Below are 25,025 nucleotides of genomic sequence, written 5' to 3'. Positions count from 1 at the left end.
TTTTATTTTGTGAGTTTTCTATTGTAGGTTGTGATCTGAACAATGAGTGTAACATCATGTCTTTTCTTCGAGTTTATGGCTGTTTTCGTTTCCTTTATTTTTTTAATTCATCATTTGGGTTTTAAATTAATCCTTGTAATTAGTCATTTTGCTCAAGTCTGTTATGAACTTAGGATTGTTTTTTACAGGAAAATTTTATTAGTTTTACTGGTTGAGAAATCAGAGCTCGATGTTCAGATGATTGATAATAGCCCTAAATTTGAAGAAAAAATATGTTTTAAAACTGATTTGTGCTGTTATTTTTGCTTGTAAGTTTCAGATGATTGATGATCAAGACCTTGGCTTCTTCGCGAATTTCCTTGGGATCTTCATTTTCGTTCTTGTTATAGCCTGTCATTATGTGATGGCTGACCCAAAATTTGAAGGCAACTGAGGATTTTGCACTTTTTGTTTGTGTCTGCAATGGATATTTAGATGATAATTTTGGTAGACTTGAGTTGTTTCAGAAACGAAGACGAATCAATGTTGTTAAAAACCTTCAACAAGTTATTGATATAAATGTCATCTTATTGCTAATGTTTTGCTTGAATTATATTTATATCCATTTTTCTTGTTTTTGCTTTACATTTAATATTGCTCAAGTGATTTAACATATGGTGCACCTTGAGGCAGCACTCTGTTGGAATGCAGCAAATGTGAAAGCGGGGATAGCATTGTAGTGGAGTGTAGTCTATCATGGTCTGTGCTGTTTCAAGCGTGGCCTATGCATAAATATGGAGGCATAGTTCACTTACTCACATTCTTTTGCTCTTTATCTAGTTTCAGGAAAAAGAAAAAAGAATATTTTTTGCATTATGATGATAGCAATTGAGATGAGATATTGTTTTTGCATATGAGGTTGTAGATAGCTAGCCAATCTTTTGCATAGCTAGCGAGTGGTCAAGTGTTGCGGGACCTATATTCTTCGTCTGGCATCAAGCTGTAATAACAGGAAGTGCAAATTTGTATGCCTTGTTGGATTCTCCCATCTGAGTAGGTCAGCTGTTTCTTCTTTGATTACAATGGCTTATATCTTAGTGGCAACTCTTGCTGTATGCTGAAAAACATGGCTTCCTAATCTTCTCAATGCTGTTCTGTTGAGGCCTCAATCATGTTGGGACATCAGCAGTTGGTGTTAATCCCAACACGAGATCATGGGATATGGTTCTCATTTGCAACTCCTTTTTCGAGCTCTGCTAAGGACTTGATAGCTATTTCTGTAAAAGACCTCATTTTGTACTTGGGAACTTACTTTAGCAACTATAATGAAAGGGCAGGAACAAGATAATAAGCTCCATAGCCTCTGCTGTGAAATTCTTCTGTTAAGTTTTAACGTTTCTACCAGTGCCAATGGACTTTGTGGTTTGGCCAGAGATGGGGAACAAGGAGAAATTCAGGGTTTAAAAAGAAGTAGCAAATTTAATTTTCAGCATCCAGTTCAAGTCTGGAAAATGATTGTACCATTTGCATTATCATGCAAACCAAATTTATCACCTTCTAATCTTCAATTGAGACTTTTGTTTCCGATGTATTTTCTTCACTGCATATACGAAAATACCAAAGAAGACAGTTTCTCAGTCGTACATCCAATGCCTTTATCAGTAACCACGAGATCCGGATTGTATATTGATGAAAATGTGATTCAAAATCTTACTAGCATAGACCTTCCTGTCAGATTCACATTCGTCATCACACCAAATAAAAAAATAAACCAGATGGTTCGGTTCAAAAGATTACTGCATATTGGTGTTGCTCTCAACATTTACAATACGTAGAGCAATTAGTTTTTGCTAGATAGCTAATGTCCACTAGAGCTAGCAATATAAGTTTTAACTGCTAATTACTTCCCATGGTGGGATTTATTCTGGGAGCGAGTCCGGGGTAGATGATTTCGAGGTGAAAATCGTTGGCCTTGCTTATCTGGATAAACTGCTTTTCTCTTCTTGCCCTGATCTCTCCTACCACTCTGTGCATTCTTGCCTGCAATATTGAAACTATTGTAAGAGCCTACGTTAAGAAAGTATTTTATGAACCAGCAAGAGAGCAAAGAATAAATATAACGGTTACAAGCATTCATTATATAGACATGTGTAAAAATTAACAGAAACAAGTTTACAATCCAGCTTTTTTTTTTTCATTGGAAAAGTACTGAGGGTGTGAAGCTTTGCATTACATGGTGTAGAGGCATCTTTTGCAGTTTTTGGTGCAGACACATCGCTCTCCAGAATAGCAATGTTTCTTTCAGATGAACCTGAATCTATAATATGAGTTGAGTTATTTTCTTCATTGCCCAAATTTTCATTTTCTTGACGAATTGCTGAATGACACAACTTGTTTTTGTTCCCAGATATCCTTCTCTTTTTGTTGTCAGTGCAGATCTTCACCTCAATGCATTCATTTGGAAACACAGCCCCTTTCCGCATTGCCAGTCGAGTTAATCTCATAGGAGTTGTTGGCCTAGCATTAACATCTCCAAGTACTGAGGACTTTTTATCCCTAGCAATTGCATGTTCAGCAGTCATTGCAATTTCTGAGATAACTTTTTCAGCTGTAACCTTTGCAGGAGAAGAGGTCTTATTTTCAGCACTACGATTAATCTTTACTGAGGTCTTATTTTCATTTCCCCGAACCTTGGTTGGTATGCAAGAAGAGGGTTTGCATGAAGCATCCCCTTGTGTTGAAATTGGCAGTGATATTGCATGGGAAGCATCTGAAACAAGTGGAACGGAAATAGCCAAAATTTCCGAGGAATGTTTACCCTTCATAAACATGTCGGCAGTCATACAGGAGCTAAATTCCATATCAAGACACTTCTTAGCTGTTAACAAGGATGATGCTAGAGCTGCACGTGAAGCAAGAGGGCTTAGACGAGACCTATTCTGAATGAATTCTTCTTGAATGGAAGCCGCAGTTCCTGATTGATACTTGGTTTCTATATCCACTTGCAGTTTAGTTTTACTGCATGTTGTCCTCTTCAAATGATTCCGGTTATCAGGAACAGCTGGAATACATGCATTGGATTCAGCAGTAGAATTGTGAGGTGTTTGTCCATTGTTAAGAATTGTATTAGCAGCAGGATTATACTAACAGCTCGCAGAAAAGATAAAAAGACATTGAGTTATTGTGATATGTACCACAGGGAATTTGGTATGCAGGATATATACTGCACATTAGCACTTATAACATTAACGTCTCTTATATCATCTTAAGATGCTCATTGTACCACAGAAGGAAACCACAGAAATTACCAGACATAGAAACATATCAATAGTACTTATCAAATGCTAAGAAAATAATCTGTATTGAGACAATCTCTTCCTTTATCACAAAGTTGAAATCTGAAATCAGCAGAGAAACAGAATGAGTCAGATATATTTTAGACAAGTAAAAGCCAACCAGCATGTGTACCAGACAGAACCATGTCTCAGTTCATGGGCAAAGAAACATAAAAATAAATGATAAGGTTAACCACATCAGTTCATTGGCAAGGAAACTTAAAAATAAATGATAAGGTTCTGCACTGAAAACAATAGTATAAAATTGAAGAAGACAGATGATAATTAGCTGCATGGAGCCATAGACTATGTTTGAGGTAAAACAATTTGGTAAAAGAGCCTGCATCACAATCCTCTAATAATGTCAATGGCTAAGATGCTTACCTTTTTTTCTCAATAGCGAACCGTCTAGAAAATCTTTCTCAGGTACAGGTGCATCCGCTAAGTTGCTAATCTGTTCTATTTGCTTTTGCAGCAACTTATTAAGGTCCATTTCTGCATCAGAGTCGTCGAGAATGGTCAAGAAAGGAGATGAATATGATAAATCTGTGTCTTTTTCTGGTTTTAAGAGTGTATGAATGATTGGATAGTCACTGATGCTTTTAGTAGCAAGCTTCATGACTGAACTTGATGGGACAGCAAGGGTTTGTCCTTCAAGGTCGTTATCAAGCCATTTGATCATGAAACTGCATCTACAGCCCCTTTTTGAGTGTCGTATCCTGTCCACCTGATAATGACAAAAGTTGGGGTGACAAAATAAAGGAACAGAAGTGTTTAGCGGTACTAAAGGCAACTCAATGAACATATCTTCAATATGAGCCTCATTAGAGTACACCATCTAAAGAACATCACCATAAAATCAGGTAACTCATTTTAAGCTATGCAAAAGAGATATATCTGATACCATAGTTATTTTCTGAGGCTCCACAAGTTTAATGAGATTTCAACCAACATTTACATTATAGTTCTTTGAGAGTTGATCATTTTGTATTAGCTACATCTTTTAAGTTATTGCCTAGACCATGGTTTGAAGTTTCATACTGAAAAACACAGTAAATTCATCATATATAGCACCTGGTCTTGTGAATAACATAGCTAAATATATTTAATTCTACCAATCAAATATAGTGATGTTACTTCAACCATGCATATAAGATATACGATATAAGAACACGTTAGAATGCAATTTTGCTTCCTTATTGATACTTTCTTGCAGATGTAATGCTTATGTGAAGACAGAAAATGAACCTTTTCCACCTCAGCATCATGGAAGAAATCCTTGGACTGTAATTTTGTGTTGACAAGTACACGTTCACCTTCTTCGATGTGGCAGCAGTCATCAACTTGAAGCGGCATAGACCGGAAACGAAGGCGTGCCAGAACTTCTTCCTTGTTCAACATCATATCTTTTAACTCCTGGCTCCCGAAATTTACTATCAGACTATCTCCAGAAGAGCTGTACAGGACCATTATCAGAAGCCACACTTCAAATCACTGGTATGATCAACAATGCAATCCATTTCAAACAAACAAATTAACAGTCAATGCAGAAAGTTTAGAGCCTCTGAATAGACTATCCTACAGCACTGAGTGAAATCTTCTCTCTCTTCTTTTGTTTTCTTCTTTACCTTTCTGGGTGACAATGAAATAAAACCCAGTGATCGGTGATGGTTTTGAAGTAAAAACCCATATAAAATCAACCCAGAATTGGGGGAACAACCCAGGTTTTGTTCTTAACAAAGGACAGGGATTATTGATAGGTAAAAAGACAATGTTGGGAAAAAAGGAGAAAAAGGGCAGCTCATAGACAGCCATGGGAAGAAGAGCGAAGAAGAAAAGAGGAGGAGTAGGGAGTTACCTGAGAGAAACTATACAAGGGTGCCAAGAGGAGTCCTCTTTGCGCTTAGCTTCCAATTCTATGGAATCGTCTGCTACGCTGAGAGCTTCCATCTTCAGTCCAGCAGTTCAAGCACTCAGAAAATGGCCGTGCTTGTTGCTTTTCCTTATAATACAAAAAAAAAAAAAAAAAAAAAGAAGAAGAAGAAGATAAAATAAATAATAAAACTATTACCAATTAGAATTTCAGACATCAAAAATAGTTCTCAGGTTATTAATGTTATGCCCGATGACCGGATCAATAATATTAAACTTAACAATAAAATAGTAAAAATATAATAATGAAATAGTAACAAAAATAACACCTTATGACAACAAAACAATAAAAAAAAAAAGTATGAGTTAATTCGGGCAAAAAAAATTTACTTAAGATCTGAGCTGCTTAGAAAACTTCGAGTTTATATTTTACTTAAATTCTCTCACTTTTTAAATAGATTTTATGGCTTGAACGGGTGACCCGATTTACGATCAGGTCTAATAATTATCTAATGACATGTATCATGATTATTTCTTTTAAAAAAATTTTATTATCTAATGATACCTTATAATCATAATTATCTCTTGAAAAGTGAGTAGATCGAAAATTTTAACTTTTTGATATAAAGATAATTTAATAGTTTTGCATCTAATTATATTATTAATTGTTTTTACCAAGGATTAATATTGTACATAAATTTATATAATTTTTATAAATATATTAATTTTTTTAAATTTGACCCCATAATCCCAATTTCACATGTTGACCTTTATTTTGTTCAAATAAGTTTAGAACATAAAGAAACATCATTGGAATGTTGTTTTTCTTTACTTTTAATTAAAAAAGAATGCAAAATAAACAAATAACACAATAACAATGTTAATTTAAAATCATCATAACAAAAACTAGATTAAAAATAATAAAGTTTAGAAAAAAAAATTGAAAATTAAACAAATTAAAGAGATCCGAAGAACTCAAGAAAAATAGAATATGGTCTAATGTCAAGTGGTGCCCACAGAAACTTTGTTTTGAGTTTTAACAATGGGAAGAATATAACTTTAGGGCCTATTTCTCATTTCTTTGTACTTTTGTTTATTTATATAGTTTGAAATATATATATTTACTATAATTTTAAGCTCATTATAATAATTTGTATAAATTCAATTAATTTTAAGTCCATTCTTTAATTTTTGAATATATTTTGGGCCTACATAATATATTGGACCTATAATATTTTATTATTGATAATTTTAATTAATCGGTTAATTTAATGAATTATTTTATTTTAAATCGAATTAACTATGAATTGAAATTTAAAAAATTTATTGACCGATTGAATCAAATTTGATGGCCGACTGATTAAACGAAAAAATTTGATTAGGTCAATTAATTTAGTTAAAACTAAATTATGCACACCCCTACACTATAAATCCAATTGTCACAATAAAACTTGCTTAACCTCTTTCAAGAGATAACTCTCACGTAAAACAAATAGAAGTAATCCAAACATAGGTTTCACACAATCTGAACATATATCAAAATTGAAGTCTGTACAATTAACAATCTTCCTATAAGTAAATATATAATGTTTTTCAAAGGTACCACATGACCCAGTTGACTTCTTTCAAATGAACCACACTTAAATATCTTATAACACCCCGATCTCGAAAACTTTGGTGTTCATCTTGTTGTTGATGAAAAGAGCGGTGGTGCCTTGGAATATGCATTTGCATGAAAGCAGTGAGGATATCAAGAACTAAGCATTAGCATGGCACAAGGCTTTGAAAGGGTGTGGTTGGACCTTCCTAAAAGTAGGTCATTCTGTTGCTTCCATATGGTCGACGAAATACAAGTAAATTTCGTTGGTTCAACACTGCTAATATCTTTGATGTCGAGCCATTGTTGAATCCATCATGCTATGGAATTCAATTGGAGTTTGCAAAACCAAATCAGACAACCCTAGTGAAATGGCAACGTCTAAAGAGGTGTTCAGTTAATATTCTCCTCTTCGATGTTACAAAGAAGGTAATGTTCTGTACCTTAATGTTATATTTCTTTAGTTCACTATGGGTTGGAAGGCAGTTGTTGCAAAATTTTCACAGGAAAATAATGAGCTTAAAGAGCAACTTGAGTTGCCACATAACTTTCCCATTAACGTTGTTCTGCGTTCTGGTTCGTTGTTCATGCCTTTGTCTAGAAAATCCCATGATTGTTTTCCTTCTAACAAGCTTGTCATCACTTATAAATAGAAGTGGACAAGCAGTCCTTGAACCCTTCTTGTCTAGGAATCTATTGCAACTATTCCCTGGTGTTCATGGGCTGAGCCGAGTCTAACAAAAAAATTAGGCTCGTTTGCTAGACTTAGGCTTAAAAATAAAATTTTACCTAAACTTAGCTCGGATAAAATACTAAAACCCAAGCCAGGTCCATCCGTATTAGTTTCTTAAAAAAATTATAGAATACATCAAAATATTAAAAATATTAAAATAAATATTTCTCAACAAATTGAAAATAAATTTAAAATAATGTTTACTTAAATAACACTAACATAAATGTAACTTAACAAGCAAATGTGAAAAATAGTAACAAAATTAACAATAAAATAAGAGTTATACAATATGCAAATGATAACAATAAAATAGTAGCAACATAATTGTGAAATGTTAGCAAAATATTGAAAAAGAAAACAAGAAAATAAAAAAAAAGCAAAAAATAGTAAAAAAGAAGCCTTACTCGAAGTTGATATATTTTTTAAAAGGGCATTTTTTTTGCCCAAACCTATTTTTCGAGCCTATATTATTACTCAAACTCTCACATTTTTCAAGCGAGCACCCGACCCGACAACTAACAGTATACTTCAAAGTCTTGAAAACAAGATTAATACAGTCAGTTGTCCCTGTTTGAATCTAATTCAAAAAATACCTAAGCCACTTTCATAACATCCGTATTTTAAATGATGAGTCCAGCCATGAAAACACCTTTATCTGGCTTTTTTTAGGATTTTTTTTTTCAATTCAAATGGTTTCAGATTTACCTCTTTGTGATTTTTAACTCCACAACCCATACCTAAAATGCTGATATGGAAATTAAAGTTTAATTGTTAGGATATATCATCAATTAACAATAACTTTATTTTTAATAAAATAATTTAAAACTTAATTTTTAATTAAATAAATAAATTAATTAAATTCTTAGAATTCTTAGAATTAAAAAAATAGGGAGACTAAATTTTAAATTTGAATGAGCATGGGACTACGGGCAGAATTAGACCTACCATTTTCGTTTTTCTATATTGAATCTTCCTGGACGGTAATGGGCCAATGAGAACAGCTGTAATACGAGGCTCCTTTTCAGTCAATGAACGTCAGATTTGAATGGACGGACGGTCCTAGATCCCGTCAATACAAAAATTCACGACGTGGCGATATTTTATTGGATGTTTAAGGAAAAAAAATCTGGGACCATTAAATAATTTTCCTAAGATCGGACGGTTCCTAGACTCTAGAAATCAGAACATTCTAGAAACGAACTTAGAAAATCCCTATATAGACCAATTCCTTTTCCCTCCCACCTTAACTTGAAAGTTGAAACCTTCGCTGCTTCTTCTTTCTCTCTTTTATTATTGTCCGTTGACACCGCAAATAGAAGAGAAGAGTAATGGCCGGCAAAGGAGAAGGTCCAGCGATTGGGATTGATCTCGGAACAACTTATTCTTGCGTTGGCGTTTGGCAACATGATCGTGTTGAGATCATCGCCAACGATCAAGGTAACAGGACCACGCCGTCTTATGTTGGCTTTACTGATACCGAGCGTTTGATCGGTGATGCGGCAAAGAACCAGGTCGCCATGAACCCCTTGAACACCGTCTTTGGTAAGCTTTAACTATTTTTTTTTCTCTATTCTTTAAAATAGAGTCTTTTACTTACATTTTTTTTGAGATCTCGTGTTTTTGATTGGTTTTGGATCTATTTTAGTTTAGTTTAGTTTAGATCTATAATAAGGTTAACTTTTAGTACGTACAAAGTTAGATCTGAACTTTACTAGGATAGCGATGGATTTAGTTAGGTATCGCTGTTACTCAAGCTTAGATTCTCGTTCAGATTTGATCTAAAACCATTATAGTTTAGGTAATTTGTCTCTTCAATACTGTTACCTATTTCGTAAATGAGACTCGTTTATTAGGTTTGTTGCTTAGCAGTTTAGAAGGAGAACGAAGTTGTTTTTGATGATAATAACGTTCCTTCATTATTTGTTGTTCACAATGAAATATTATTCAAGATTTATTTTTCCTGTCTAGTTCTAATAAGATTAGTTATAGCATGCAAAAACAGAATATACTGAATTATTTTTGCGTAATGTGCTTTAAGATATAACTTTAATTATGAATTTAACCATACCAGTCTATGTTGCCATCTAAGTATTTATAATCTGTATATCACCAATGGTTTAAACTGAATATGTATTTCTGATATGATGTTCCTTTTGTGATTGGTTAGTCATGTAATTTATAGAATGAGGGGTTATCTTCTTGTCTAAATTTTCTTTTAAGTTTGTTTTGGCTTAGTTAATGTGATTTTATATTTGTAGATGCAAAGAGGTTGATTGGTCGTAGATTCAGCGATGCCGCTGTTCAGAGTGATATTAAATTGTGGCCATTCAAGGTCATACCAGGATCTGGTGATAAACCGATGATTGTAGTTTCTTACAAAGGTGAGGAGAAGCAATTTGCCGCTGAGGAGATCTCGTCTATGGTCCTCATAAAGATGCGTGAGATTGCCGAGGCTTACCTTGGCTTTACGGTTAAGAATGCCGTGGTTACTGTCCCTGCATACTTTAATGACTCTCAGCGTCAGGCTACAAAGGATGCTGGTGTCATTGCTGGTCTTAATGTCATGCGTATTATTAATGAGCCCACTGCTGCTGCCATTGCGTACGGTCTAGACAAGAAGGCTACCAGCGTTGGTGAAAAGAATGTATTGATCTTTGATCTTGGTGGTGGGACTTTTGATGTCTCTCTTCTTACCATCGAAGAGGGTATCTTTGAGGTGAAGGCCACTGCTGGAGACACTCACCTTGGAGGTGAAGATTTTGATAATAGAATGGTGAACCATTTCGTGCAAGAGTTCAAGAGAAAAAACAAGAAGGACATTAGTGGCAACCCCAGAGCTCTTAGGAGGTTGAGGACTTCTTGTGAGAGGGCAAAGAGAACTCTTTCATCCACTGCCCAAACCACCATTGAAATTGATTCCCTGTACGAGGGTATTGACTTCTACTCAACCATTACCCGTGCCAGATTTGAGGAACTTAACATGGATCTATTCAGAAAATGTATGGAACCAGTTGAGAAGTGTTTGAGGGATGCCAAGATGGACAAAAGCAGCGTCCATGATGTCGTGCTTGTTGGTGGTTCTACTAGAATTCCCAAGGTTCAGCAACTTTTGCAAGATTTCTTCAATGGGAAGGAGCTCTGCAAGAGCATCAACCCAGATGAAGCTGTTGCATATGGTGCTGCAGTTCAAGCCGCTATCTTGAGTGGCGAGGGTAATGAGAAGGTGCAGGATCTGTTGCTCTTGGATGTCACCCCACTGTCTCTCGGTTTGGAAACTGCTGGCGGTGTGATGACTGTTTTGATTCCGAGGAACACCACCATTCCCACCAAGAAGGAGCAGGTCTTCTCTACATACTCAGACAACCAGCCTGGTGTGTTGATCCAGGTGTATGAAGGTGAGAGAGCAAGGACAAGAGATAACAACTTGCTTGGTAAATTTGAGCTCTCTGGTATCCCACCAGCTCCCAGAGGTGTCCCACAGATCACAGTGTGCTTTGATATTGATGCCAATGGTATTTTGAATGTGTCCGCTGAGGACAAAACCACTGGGCAGAAGAACAAAATCACCATTACAAATGACAAGGGAAGGCTTTCGAAGGAGGAAATTGAGAAAATGGTTCAGGAAGCAGAGAAGTACAAGTCAGAGGACGAAGAGCACAAGAAAAAGGTGGATGCAAAGAACGCGTTGGAGAACTACGCATACAACATGAGGAACACAGTGAAGGATGAGAAGATTGGTGCCAAACTTGCTGCAGCAGATAAAAAGAAGATTGAAGATGCAATTGACGAGGCCATCCAATGGTTAGACAACAACCAGCTTGCAGAGGCAGATGAATTTGAAGATAAGATGAAGGAATTGGAGAGCATCTGCAATCCCATCATTGCTAAAATGTACCAAGGCGCTGGTGCTGACATGGGTGGCATGGATGAGGATGCCCCAGCCAGTGGAACCGGCGCAGGCCCCAAAATTGAGGAAGTGGACTAAGAAATTTCTCTCCATTCTTTTCGACCCTTTCATTTGTTCCTTTAGTCGTTTCATGTTGGTTTCTTTTCTTATTGGACTTTAGTTATTGTTTTCTGGCTTTGAAGATGTTTTTGAGGGTTTTGTTTGAAGCCAATTTTTGAGTATTTTAGTTATTGGAACATTGATCTCTGGTGTTATACAAATTTTCCATTGTTTTCTTTTTGAATCTTCCATTTTTATTTTTATTTTTTGAAATTTCAGTTCTTAATTTTTAGTTCAATTGTCTTGGGATCTTTTATTTTTGCTTAAATGGCAAGGAAGCAAATTTACTAACACTAGCGTTTAATTGTTGTCTAGTAAATTGAATTTTTTTTTTTTTTACAAAAAATTCAGTGTGACTTAATAAGGTTCAAAAAATGTAAAGTTATTTAAATTTTCTAAATTAAAGAAAAAAGAGGGTGATAAAGATGGGATATGAAATACTATATAGATAGATTTGATCGAACATGAAGAATTAGAGGAGGGGATGTCTCTGTTCATTTCTAGGCGACAATTGATGGATTTTTTCTCCCGCTCTGAAATTTTCTTTTTATCCTACTAGAGATCTGCCATCAATCTCCACAACTTGCAGCAAGTTTCATGTTGAAAAATATTTGAATAGCTTTTATATAATTTAATTTGGGTCCACTTAGATAAAATGCTTTGAGTTATTTCGATTTCAAAAAAAATTTGACGCCAACATTAAAAGTTTTTATCAAAATTGAATAAACTTTTTATATTTAGAGAATAAATTTATTTTCATAAAATAACATTTAATCCATCTTAATCTGTCAAAATCTTATTAAATTCTTGAAAAATAGACCACATAAAAGTCCTTGAAAAAAATTCTTCTTTGCTTCAATCTTTTCTCCAATAATAAACATAAGGTTGACTACACAATATCCTCAAAAAGATGCAAGCAAATCATTGAAATCTTTTGGTCAAACATGGCAATAAATAAGATAAGTTATGTGCATGGGGCAGTGATAGAGGAAGTGAGAACTTTCCTTAGTACAAAGACAGCCACTCTAAAAATTCGGTGGACAACCAAAATAGAACCAAAGGCATAAGTGGATATTCTTGTACTTTACACTTCTTTTTATTGATTCAAAAACTCATAATGAAAAAGGTTGCTTTTGGGGATATAATGAGTTTATTAAGTACAAAAATTTAATATAATATGTTTATTAAGTTTGAAATAAAAATATTTATAATTTCTAAAACATTAAAATCATTTGAATATGTTTAAGCTTACATAACTTAAACTAATTTGGATTTGAAAAAACCTGAGTACAAAAAAAAAATGATTTCAAGGAAAATATGAGTTTGAGTAAGCTCAAGCCGAGAATATCTAAGACAAGTTGATCTAAGCTTGACATAATCTAAACTTGAAATAATTCAAATTCAAAGACAACCAAATCTAAGCACTCGAACCCGCTGGTTTGTCACCTTTAATAAGCAGAGGAACAATACTAGTAAATATTAAAAAGTTAAAACAATTAATATTGAGATAAGTTTTTGTCGAGAAGAATTATATTATCTTTTTCAGTATCAATAGTAAAAAAAATTATTCCTCAACAAACTAGCATATTGGGATGAGCCTGAATTTGACTATCTTCAGATTCGGTTTATTTCATGTTTGAATGTCTTAGGCTCGAATAAGCTTGAGCTTGGATATTCTTCAACTCAAATTTTTTAAGCTTAAAATTTCTTGAGATTTAGATTGAATTGATTTCATATTTTATAAGTTATAAATAAATATATTTTAAATTTAGTAAATTTATTATATTGATTTTGTTTTTAAATTTGAAATCTAATAAACTCATTATATCCCCCAGGCATTTTTTATTGATTTGAGTTATTGAATTAATAAAAAATGATTTTAGATTTAATTTAAGAATTTTTTTCAAAATTCAATCTATTAGGTTGTTTATATTTTCTATAATTAAAAAAGGTAAAGTGCAAAATAGTCACTTTTGTTTGCATTTGATTACATTTTAGTCACTTATGTTTGAAATGTTACGTTTTAGTCACTTACGTTATCTTTTGTTACAAAATGGTCACTCTACCGTTAAGTTCCATTACCTTCCTAACAACAGTCTACGTGGCGGTCCAAATGGTTTTAAAATGCCAACTTGGATGTCCTACGTGGCAGTCCAAATTAAATTTATTTAATTAAAAACATATTTTCATCCCAACAATTGAATATCCAAGTTGGCATTTAAAACCTATTTGGACTGTTGTTAGGAAGGTAACAGAGTTTAACGGTAGAGTGACCACTTCGTAACAAAATGATAACGTAAGTGACTAAAACGTAACATTTCAAACATAAGTGACTAAAATGTAATTTGAGGCAAACAAAATTGACTATTTTTGTAGTTTACCCATTAAAAATATATGATGAATTGATTTAATTTAATTTATTTTTATGAATATTAATTATTCTACAATTAGTATGAAATTGCAAAAAAGTAATTATAATCTAATAAAAAAAAAATATGCGGCGTAATTGATAGAAGGGCACAGGCTTGGCACAAACTATTTGTGTTCATTTTAAATATATTTCGTGTGAGATCAAGTTATTCTTTTAACACTCAAATTAACAATTAAATTAAATTATATTGATATTTTAAATATTCAATTATTCTAATTTGAGTTGTATAATACACTTAAATCTTACTTCCTTTTTCCTTTAAGTTTAATTATCCCAAAACACATCAACAAATTTTAACATATAATAAAATTTAAAAATCAAATTTGAATTTTTTTAAAAAAAAAAGAAAAAAATTAAGGTTGAACTAAATTAAGTGAAGATGGTTGATTTAGAGCTGCAAAGGCTAAAGATGACACGGCGTTGCCACCAATTTTCTGAATCTAAAAATGGATGTTTTCCCCGTTAATGACCGTGGCACCCACGTTTACGGTTACATATGATAGTGAAAGTGAAGCCTTTAATTTGTAAGCATTCTCTTTTTCTTTTGTAATATATACATACAGTTTCTAACACACATAACCTCAACTCTCCCACCATGCAATCTCCACCAATTTTAACTCCTCCTACGATGGATGACGACGACGACGGCGGCGGCGGTCATCTCTTCCGATTTAGCCCGGTTCTCGTCGGCCTTCTTGGAGTCATTGCCGGAGCCATCGTGGTGGCTACTTATCATTTAGTTTACACCATTTGCACATGCTACCGCAGGCCCACGGTGGAGACCGACAATACTACTATCCAAGATGTTGTTGATCAAAATCCACGGGAAAGGCCTCGTCAAAGAAACAGAGGTGCTTCCACAATACCCACTTTGATTCCCATTTTTAGGTACAGCAAAGATTGCAATGAAGATACGTGTGCCATTTGCTTGGGTGATTTCAAGGACGGTGAGCAGATTCGGGTACTGCCAGATTGCTTGCACTTTTTCCATGTTGGATGTATAGATAAATGGCTAAATTTGCACTCCAATTGTCCGCTTTGCCGAGCTGGAACTTCTCCCCCGCAGCAGGTGGCCGTCTCTTTGCCGGAATCTAGCATATCGATATCTACGGGACTTGGCAGATTACCCGATTTAAGGGTTTAGCTTCTTTTTTTTTCTCTCTCCAAATGATGAAAACGATGGGGTTTGAAGCTAGTTTGGTTGGATACCCTTTTATTGATGATTGTTTATTTGCTTGGAAGTGACTCAAAGGGAGAAAGTGCCCTGTGAATGAGAAAACTTTGTGTCGGGAAAATATACAAATATCGTACATAAATTTTGATTTTGAAACTTTAATTTTGGTTTGGAAGCTACTTTGTATTGGGCCTACTTAATTCATTACCTATGGGTCAATAGCTTTACTTAATGTTGCTTACAACAATTTGGGCCTACTTTTGTAAGCACTAGACTGATCTACTCTCTTTGGGTCAAATCCAAAGTATAAAACAAATGGTCAAAAACTCAATTACTAAGCGCCTTTTAGATGGAACTTTCACCTGTTAATATCTAAAAATAATAAAGACGAACAGATTAAATACTGTAATATGAAATAAAAAATTAAATTCATCGTAAGTTTTCATCTAAAATTTCTAAATTAAATATTTTTAAAAAATAAATTTTAAATTTAGAAATTAATAGAATTATGATTTATTGTTGTTGTAATAATAAGACGAATATAGATTCGAACATTTTAAGTACATTTTTCCTTCATTTTAAAAGATAGAAGCAGTATAAAAAATAATTAATAAAATCATAAATATTAAATTTTAAAATTGTTTAATGTTATTTAAAAAAATGTATAAATGTCTCAACTTTTATATTAAAATTGCTTTAGGGGTATCTGTGCTTTTTTAATAAGTATATTGATTTTAGGATAAAAGAAATTCAATTATCAAAACATGCGTTACTTTCATAATGTTAGGAGAAATTTGTCCCTACCACAACCCCACATTTTCTCCTCAATTATTGCTTTTGCAAATTATTAAAAAATATATATACATCAGCTCGACAAAAATAAAGCAGCCTCAAGTTTTTTTTATTAATCTTTTACCATCGAATTTTTCTTTTTAATTCATCTCCTTATCATGGAGAACTCACCTACTGTTATCCGGCCACCGCCACCGCCACCACAACCACCGCGTCCCTCCTTTTCATCATCACCACCACCATTTTCTCAGCCTGATAACACCACTAACAGTACTATTATCCCATCACCCCCGCCGTTACCATTCTCTTTATCACCCCAAATATACCCCATAGGTCAAAACGGAAACATTACCATAGTGAGCATCAATCCACCACCACCTTTCCCTGATTCACCGAGAAGCGTTGATTTATCCCCACTCGAATTCATTCTTGCTCTTATGGCAGTCATAACGATCCCAGCTATAGTGTACGCTTTCTTTTTCGCCGTCAGGTGCCCTCCTTGGTCTTCCGACGAACGCCAAGACAGGTCCAGGGACAACCATGGAAGTGCTGTCGAAGTAACCGAGAGAAGGGAGCCTGTTTCAGGTCTTAAGTATCGAAAAGAAACTCACTCTAAAGATATGGGCAGTGATTGCCCCGTTTGTTTATCTGTATTTGCTGATGGGGAGGAAGTAAAGCAGTTGAGTGGATGCAAGCACTCCTTCCACGCTATTTGCATTGATTTATGGCTTAACAATCACAACAACTGTCCAATATGCCGAGCTAATGTTGCCGTAAAGAGGTCAAATAACAATCGTCGGCCGCCGTCTGTTTCAACTTCAGCTAGACAAAGTGATCATCATCAAGGTTTGCCTGATGCTGCCAGTTTGGTTTAGCATATGTCTAATGTAAGTTGCATTGTTGCTCAAAATTTTGTTGTTTTTAAGTAAGGAAAGGAAAAAAAAAAAAAAGGGGGGAAGATTCGGCTTTTCAATACTTAAGCAAGCAATTGATTCACAGGTTTTAGAAATAATTGAACAACTTGGATGTAGTTGGTATAAATGGAAGTAATTGAGTTGCAACCCACTTAGTCTTTGTAATTCCTTAATTTCTTTCTAGGGTTTTTCCTTTCTATCCATGATTGTGAACAGCGAATAACATTTTGTCCTTTATTTACCAAAAGTAAAAACAGTCGGATCCCAGCGGCCGGCAAGATCCACGTTTAATGTTTGACATCGATAAAGCTGTATGTTTTTTTTTTTTTTTCCTTTTCCGAATGGTTAATTGAGGGGATTCAAGGGACAGCAATACCTGGTTACGCGGTTTACAGGGCCCATTCAGGGTGCCGAAAAGAGCTCTCACAGGGAAAAATGGAGAGTAAAGATTTCTATTTTGTGGAATCCGGATGGTGGTGTTTTTGCAGCAAATTAAGAGTGTCTTGAATCTTTAAGTTTTGCTTTGCTTGGTGGATAATGTCCATTTATTTCATGCTTTGATTGGTGTTGGGATGTGTCTCAAATCTCGATACCATGCCAGCTTATCTGAAATTTGTTTCCATTGTAAATTACAAAATCTCACTTGGGTTTAAATAAATAAAATACCCATAAGGTTGGCCAAAATCTGACATACTCTGAAATTCATGGGAGCTTCCTAATATTCCATGGTTTCTCAAGCACATTCAAGGTATACGAATAGGCCCGTGAATTTATCCCTTCATAATACGGTCTTTCAATGCCCGGCAGGAAATTTCTTAGTCTTTCATCATCAGATTTTAGTTGTACGCTTTGTAATGTGAGAACAAGAAATGGTACCCTTTGTTGGGTTATATAAGATAGAGATTTGAGATTATCTTCCGAAACCAGCACCCTACCACTCTTAAACTTAAAAAGGTATTGGAATTTTGCATAATTAACATAACATGTTAAACAAAACACCAAAATGGGACGATCTAAAAATTCAATTGAGGAAGAGCTGATGCCAATTTCTGGCTCATTGGACCCAAAATTTATCATGAAGATTGAACTAAATTTAGCCCATTCAAGATTATTGGATTTTGGAGCAAAGGCAAAGCCTAGTGTCGACAAGTCTCTGGACCATATTATTAGCCCCTCTCTCTCTCTCTATTTTTTTTTTTTTAGTCGAAGCCTTTAAATAATTTCCCCAAATAGAAAATATAGTAACTTTATTTTCCCTCTCTATTTACTTTCAAATATTACAATCTAATAAGATGGCAGTCCATCCGACAAAAAATTATCCTACAGGAATTAGCTTTGGCATCTTTTATTGACCTCAAAAAAGTAAAGCCAATCTATCAAAGAAAACCGATCTTACGTGGTCTGACCACCTCCCTTCTAACACGGTAAACTTCATCCTGTTTTTCTTCTTTTTTTCTTTTTCCTGATAAGCAACATGTATTTTTATTTTTTTAAATCTTTGCGTTTTTAAAATGGTTTAAAAATGAAATTACAGTCCTAAACAGTACTGTAAATTAGAATCCAAGATTTCTTAGACATTAATGTTAAGCAAATTTAAAACATGTAAATAAAATTTAAACATACCTATATCTATTATATAGGTAATTTCAAGTAGATAAAAAATAAATAATGCCATTAAATTTTAAAAATATTATTTTTTTATACTTTAAATCTAAATTATATATGAAATATGTATAAATATATTTAAAATTTAATCCGCATACCACTGCTAGCCTTCAAACTAATTGATATAAGTTAAAAAAATTAATTAAAATATTTAAAATTTAGAGAGAAATTTAAAATCCCAAATTTTAATGGGAAATGATTAGGGATTACAGATCTGAGGTAGGTTGAAAAATGGCTGGGGACCAAAACGGCAACAATATAGTGCCGCATCATAGAGCGTAAGAAAACGCGCACCTCAAAAGGAGCGTGTGGAAGAGCACTGAAATTTATAATATTCCCATGCAAAAATAAAAGAAAAGCAGTGGGGGAAGAGGAACAGACCGGACCGGGGGAAAAAAAGGGTTTATTGGGTCGGTACACTTTGGATTGCTGCACACCACCAAAGCACCCCCTATGAAGCAACTTTATTTTACTTAAAATATTCCTTAAGTCTTAACTAATTACACTTAACTTAAATCTCACCCTAATTACATTATTTTACTGCATCACATCGCATTACATCACACATTTTTATAGCATTAATACAAATATTTTAAAGGATGGCATCGAGTTTCTAACATGAACTGTGAATGACTGCACTTAGTCTGTGAAGCATAAGAAAGAAGAAAAGAAGCTTATAGATTAAGAAACATGAGCTTCTCCAAACCCTAAAAAGCAATAAAACAAAAAGAGTGAAGTGAGAAGGAACAATAAGTTGATTAGTATATAGATTAAATATACTATATATAAAGGACTCTCCTTTTAATTTGTTTTTTGCTTCTCTCTTTCATTTCCACACATCTCTCTTTTCCCTTTCTCTCTATCACTAATCTCTTTGTTATGTGATTCTCCACTATTACTTGTATCTCACAAAAACGCACCAAGCCTTTACAAAAGGAAAAGAAACATCACATAACCATGGTTTTTACCTCCCTTCCAGCTTATCTTGATCCAGCCAACTGGCAACAAGTAAGGGTTTTTTTCCTTTCTATTTTTTGTTCGGATTTGTTCCAATGGTTTCTTTGCCAAAAAAGCAAAAAAATAAATTCAAAAGATAAATATTCCTATTACTTTTGTTATATCTTGCTGAATATACCTTGTATTTTATTGCCTTCATTTTTGTTGTTTGTGTTTCTTTGCGTTTTTTACAGCATCCGAATCATCCAGCTGCTGATGGTAGTGGCGCTAACGCTCATCAGCTCCCTCCTCCTCCTCCACCACCGCCGCAACCAGCTCCACAACCACATGGAGGGGGTGGAGCAGGCTCGATCCGGCCCGGTTCTATGGCCGATCGAGCTCGTTTGGCCAACATACCGATGCCCGAAGCAGCATTAAAATGCCCAAGATGTGAATCCACCAACACCAAGTTTTGCTACTTCAACAACTACAGCCTCACTCAACCCCGACACTTTTGCAAAACTTGTAGAAGGTACTGGACTAGAGGAGGTGCCTTGAGAAATGTTCCGGTCGGAGGTGGATACCGGAGGAACAAAAGAAGCAAAGGGAGCAGCTCGAAATCCTCGGCCAGCGGTGACCGACAAACGGCTTCGGGTTCTTCCAGTACAATTTCTTCAAACAGTACTGGGAACACTGATATTTTAGGCCTTGGACATCAGGTTCGCCCACAGAGGTTCATGACCCCTTTGCATCATCTTACTGAATTTGGTGGCAGCGATCATATTGGGTTGAATTATGGGACCATGTCAGCTCCACTCGGTGGAATGAATGACTTGAGTTTTCAAATGGGAAGCGCTTTAGCTAGCGGCAGTGGCGGTGCTACTCCCGGCACTTCTCTTTTGACTATGGCTGGTTTGGATCAGTGGCGGCTACAACAACCCCCACAATTTCCTTTCCTAAGTGGTTTGGAATCTTCTCCCGGGTTGTACCAATTCGAAAGTGGAGGCGGCGGTATTGAGGCATCCGGTTATGGAGGTGAAGTCGGTCATCATCAGGTTAGGCCTAAGATATCGAGCTCAATAGCAACCCAAATGGCTTCGGTGAAAATGGAAGATAATAGTAATAACAATAGTAGCCAGCAAGAACTGATGAATTTGTCAAGGCAGTTTTTGGGGCTTCAAGGATATGATCATTACTGGGGTGGAACTGCATAGTTTCACCTCTTCATCTACAACAATTATGAACACAAATTTACTTACTTTCCAACTCCAAATGTCATCAATATGATCAAACACTAGATTTGGTAGGCGTTTCTTTTTCTTTTTCTTTTTTACTAGAATTGGTAGGTTTCAATGTATGTGTTGGTTTTCCATAGTGAGTGTATCGGTTTATAGAGCTTGTATCAGGCATATACGTACTGATGATAAAGTTCTGAGCAAAATATATATTTGTTTTAGTTCTCTAGTTTCACATTTAAGTTCCTGTCTCTTGATGATTTTCTTACAATTCCTGCTACCAAATTAATGTGGCTTAATCATTTCAATTCACCAATTTAATTAAGCAATCAAAATCGGGAGGGACTTGTTGTTTTCATTTTATTCTCAACTTCAAGGGTGTAAAGCTTTATTATCAAGTCTTATTTTTTAGTGTTACTTAATAATATAAGTCTACCGAAATATCCAAAGTTTCGTTTCGTCGTATTCAAATATATATATATATCGTTTTACAATTTACACTTTTTACAACTTATTTTATCAGAGAAGAATGTTCTTCTCTGATTGTTGCCATATATAGTACCCATCCTTGTAATTCATATCAATATTTTCCCAAAAGTAGAATCTCTTTATATAGGGTACTATTTTTTTTGGAATGACAATTGACAAAAAAATAATATGCTTCTATATGCAATTTTCAACGATCCATCCATATAATCGTTTTTACTTAAATAATTTCTCCATCTCTATTTCAGTTTAATTATGTCTTTCCCTTTGTTTGAATGATTAATTTAGCCATGACTTTTAGCTTACAATGTGTTTGATATTATTACATTCTTCTTGTATAATGCGACAAATGTGATCAAGCTGCAACAATGGAGCATCTATTTGGAGAAAAAGCTCAAGCTTTTATTGTCACATTGTTGAAAATCATTAGGTATTAGGCATTAGGCATTCAACAATTGTGAAAGGATTGTATGAAACTGTGATTCCACATCATTTTTATCCATTTTCAACAAGAGAATGACAAATCAAATTTTTACTTCTTATTTTTAGTATTTTTAGTTGGATTTAAATTTTTTCAGGAGAAAAAAGCTGATTTGTCATTATCCCATTAGAAATGGATAAGAATGATGTGGAATCACAATTTCATACAATCTCTTCTCTTCGGCAATTATATATTGGGTCTTAAAAATTAAATTGAACCTCCTAATAAAAGGTAAATTGTTCTAAGATTGTTTTTTTTATTTTTACAAGAATTGAACTCGACAATCTTATTTAAAAATAATTAAATTATTTATTGCTCGACCCACATGCATTTTGGTGTGTATGTATATATTGGTAATTAAATTATTTATTACTCGATCCACATGCATTTTGGGGTGTATGTATATATTGGTAATAATGATAATATATATATGAAAGAAGGTGATAATTAGGTTAGAATCATGCATTGTAAATGAAAGGGGGAATCATTTTGTAATAATTTGAGAACGTACTTGTTTGTTGAGCCGTGAGGAAAAAGAAGAGGAGTGAAATGAAATCATAGCTATGAGTAGTATATGACAAAACCAACATTTTTAACGAATTATAATTACAGTAACAATAATATGTTTTAATTAATGTAAGGACAATAGTCTCAAAAGACTCCAAAATCTCACTCAAATCTATATAACCAAAAAATCAACATAGTATTCTTAAAAATAATTAAAAATAAAAAATAATAATAAAAGAAGAAGAGGAAGAAGAGTGCCAACACAACAGGGTCAAAGTAAGAAAGGATAGTATAAGTGGCTTTCGGACAAGAGAATGGAATGTCTGACCCAATTCCTAAGTTTGACGCGCGTGAGCGCAGTGTTTGGTATCACGTCTCACTATGAGACAAAGTACTGGGTTTTGTCAGCATGTGGACCTGACTGTTGTGTCTTGGTCTCCGTGATTGGATCTTACATAGCACGCGCTTCATGGCTGCAGGTTCTTTACCTTTTTTTTTTCAAAAATACAAAATTATTCATATTATTATTCTGAAAAATTAAATAATAAAAAAATCACGCTTTGTCATGTTTCCTTCCCTCTTTCCATTCGATCATATTACTGACACAACAGACACTCTCACCCTTCACTGTTGGGTGCTTTGGTATAAAACACATGCAGGACTTGACTTGACTTGACTTCATTTCCTCCCCTACTACCAAATACGGCTGTATGCATCTCTTAGCTTATACTTGCAACAATCCATCCAAGATATATTTGTTTTAAACTACTTTTATCTTATTGATGTAAATTGTTGCTCAGCACTTCCCTAAAGTGGTATATAAAGAAAGATAACTATAATTGTTTATATATTTATAATTAAAAAAGAGTTATATTTGAATCTCGTGTATTGATTTGATGGTTAGGATGTTCATTATCTCAAGTGTAGTTTGAGTTAAAGTCGTGTTAGTTGCATTGCTATTAAGGCATCACCCTCCTTTTGTAATTTAAAAAAAAAAAAAGAATAATATTTGATGCATGAAAATACATAGCTAGTTAACCAAATGATATCACATTGTGAGAAAAGTCTTTAAAAGAAAAGTTGAGTGTTTTAGGACTTTGAGTGTCTAAGCTTTAAGTCTCATTATGCACTAATGTAATATGTGAGTATTCCCCTAAATTAATTTGGATTTACATGTTGTCCTTAATTTGAATATAATTTCATTTTCCAGTCCGTTCTACTTTACATTAAATTTATTTTAGTTTTAGCTTATCAAACATATATTATTTGTATATTTGTATAAGTAATTATATGTGCAAAACCCTTAAAAATAAATTTAATAAAATTCGAAGGGTTTTATAAGTAGAAACAAAGTTTTTAATTATCATTTCTAAACAAACAATGTATAGCATTTAAGCAACATTTAAAGAGCCTCTAATATACTAACAACCTCTTGATTTAATAGTAAGAATTTTATGATATAAGGATGAGAGTCTGGGTTTGACTCCAAACAAATCCATTCCCCTCCCTCGATTATTCAAAAAAAATATTATATATATTTAAGCGATTAAAAGGTAATTGAATTTGATATATTTTATGATGAAAAGAATAAATTGATCGGATTCTCTCTTTAGATCTACGGAAAAATAGAGTATGTGTTTAAAGCTTTTTAGTAGTTTTGAAATTCAATTGGCTGAGTTCATCTTCTTTGCTATGATATACAGTTTGAGTTAATTACCATTTACGTCTTTTAAAAGATAAATAGTTCAAAACATTAATGGATTTCAAATTCATCTATTTTGAATGAAGAGGTTTTTTAATATTTCAAACCGTAGAGGTAGGAATTGTTTTAAAGGCGGGTATGGAGTATTCGCTTGCCCTAATTTATCTCGCCTGAAATTACTATTTTATTTTTATATATAAAAAATATTATAATATATTTACACAATTAATCCTAAAATATTTGAGATATTTATAAATTATTATATGTGTACATTAAAATTATCTGAAATAATTAATAAATATCAAATGATATTCACAGTTTAGAATATCAATGAACTTAAATCGTAGTAGAGTAAATGATAAATAATTATTATAAAAAAAAAAACATAATGATATGAATCCTAGCCATAGTACCTTTTCTCAATATATGTTAAGACCGTAATTGAAAGTTTTAAATTGTCCGGTAAATTTGGTTTGGTGTCAGCAGAAAGCTGAACAAAATATTCAGCAATATGGGGCTAAACGTACAGTTAAGTAAACAACCTAAAAGATGCAATGACTAAAAATTAAACCAAAATCATGATTAGAAATCATGGCTGTTGGTCCAATGCACTTAACCAATATACTATATATTTAAGAAAAAAAGAAAAAGAAAAGGAAATTCGTCTATCATTGCAGTTTCTTAACCAGAATCTTCCCTCTATTATCTAACCACAAACATCTATCTGACAAAATAATATATACTAGTAATAATATTGTTACTCCACCAACCCTAATAAAAGATAAGAGATAAATATAATTCTTAATTAAAACTCATTAATTGAATCTATAGACTAACTAATCAGAGTGTTAGTATTAAAACTGTGGGAATCTGGGATTGGGTCATGTTGGAAGAAAGGAATAGGGGAGAGTGCTTTTTGCAAGAACCAAGGCAGCTTACCAAGAACGAATAAAGCACATTCAAGACCGTCAAAGGTAAAGCTTTTTTTTTTCCCCTCTCTCTCTCTCTCTCTCTGTTCTAAGTCGAGACAAATAACAATGTTATATAGTTTGGTTGGTCGGTCGGTCAGACATCATCCTCGTTATCTTAGTAATCAAAGCAATATGTATATATAATTTTAGAGTGATCCCGAAATTGTCGATATTGAAATTAACGTTAAGAAGTGGAAGAAAGAAAGAAA

General features: G+C 33.8%; 6 protein-coding genes across 7 annotated transcripts; 5 read left to right on the top strand and 1 right to left on the bottom strand.

Annotated features, from left to right (window-relative positions):
• Window positions 1-319: 319 nt before the first annotated feature.
• Window positions 320-576, top strand: LOC108457327 (dolichyl-diphosphooligosaccharide--protein glycosyltransferase subunit 4C-like). Its single transcript, XM_017756330.2, has one exon. The coding sequence runs from the start codon at window positions 320-322 to the stop codon at window positions 431-433; it is 114 nt and encodes a 37-aa protein (XP_017611819.1). The 3' UTR covers window positions 434-576.
• A 1,057-nt stretch (window positions 577-1,633) lies between these two features.
• LOC108457326 (uncharacterized) lies at window positions 1,634-5,393 on the bottom strand. Of its 2 annotated transcripts, none has more exons than XM_017756327.2 (5): window positions 5,173-5,393; window positions 4,563-4,770; window positions 3,699-4,041; window positions 2,213-3,040; window positions 1,634-2,019 (listed from the first exon to the last, which is right to left on the bottom strand). In XM_017756327.2, the coding sequence occupies exons 1-5, from the start codon at window positions 5,262-5,264 to the stop codon at window positions 1,880-1,882; spliced, it is 1,611 nt and encodes a 536-aa protein (XP_017611816.1). In that variant the 5' UTR covers window positions 5,265-5,393; the 3' UTR covers window positions 1,634-1,879. The 2 variants fall into 2 exon arrangements, with proteins under 2 accessions (XP_017611816.1, XP_017611818.1); XM_017756329.2 differs by having other exon boundaries at window positions 4,563-4,808; window positions 5,173-5,319.
• Window positions 5,394-8,618: 3,225 nt separating this feature from the next.
• Window positions 8,619-11,706, top strand: LOC108456902 (heat shock cognate 70 kDa protein). Its single transcript, XM_017755638.2, has 2 exons — window positions 8,619-9,058; window positions 9,775-11,706. The coding sequence occupies exons 1-2, from the start codon at window positions 8,845-8,847 to the stop codon at window positions 11,499-11,501; spliced, it is 1,941 nt and encodes a 646-aa protein (XP_017611127.1). The 5' UTR covers window positions 8,619-8,844; the 3' UTR covers window positions 11,502-11,706.
• A 2,650-nt stretch (window positions 11,707-14,356) lies between these two features.
• LOC108456421 (RING-H2 finger protein ATL39-like) lies at window positions 14,357-15,283 on the top strand. Its single transcript, XM_017755008.2, has one exon. The coding sequence runs from the start codon at window positions 14,549-14,551 to the stop codon at window positions 15,095-15,097; it is 549 nt and encodes a 182-aa protein (XP_017610497.1). The 5' UTR covers window positions 14,357-14,548; the 3' UTR covers window positions 15,098-15,283.
• A 701-nt stretch (window positions 15,284-15,984) lies between these two features.
• LOC108454948 (RING-H2 finger protein ATL33-like) lies at window positions 15,985-17,141 on the top strand. The gene has a single exon (XM_017753589.2). It carries the CDS (start codon window positions 16,078-16,080, stop codon window positions 16,792-16,794), a length of 717 nt encoding a protein of 238 aa, XP_017609078.1. The 5' UTR covers window positions 15,985-16,077; the 3' UTR covers window positions 16,795-17,141.
• Window positions 17,142-19,101: 1,960 nt separating this feature from the next.
• LOC108456053 (dof zinc finger protein DOF2.4-like) lies at window positions 19,102-20,911 on the top strand. The gene is made up of 2 exons (XM_017754645.2): window positions 19,102-19,506; window positions 19,689-20,911. Exons 1-2 carry the CDS (start codon window positions 19,456-19,458, stop codon window positions 20,646-20,648), a joined length of 1,011 nt encoding a protein of 336 aa, XP_017610134.1. The 5' UTR covers window positions 19,102-19,455; the 3' UTR covers window positions 20,649-20,911.
• Window positions 20,912-25,025: the final 4,114 nt, after the last annotated feature.

Source organism: Gossypium arboreum, chromosome 9 (genome assembly GCF_025698485.1).
Source record: "Gossypium arboreum isolate Shixiya-1 chromosome 9, ASM2569848v2, whole genome shotgun sequence".
Classification (NCBI taxonomy): Eukaryota; Viridiplantae; Streptophyta; class Magnoliopsida; order Malvales; family Malvaceae; genus Gossypium; species Gossypium arboreum.
Note: the sequence above shows the minus strand (reverse complement) of the source record. Positions and strands in the feature narration are given on the sequence as shown.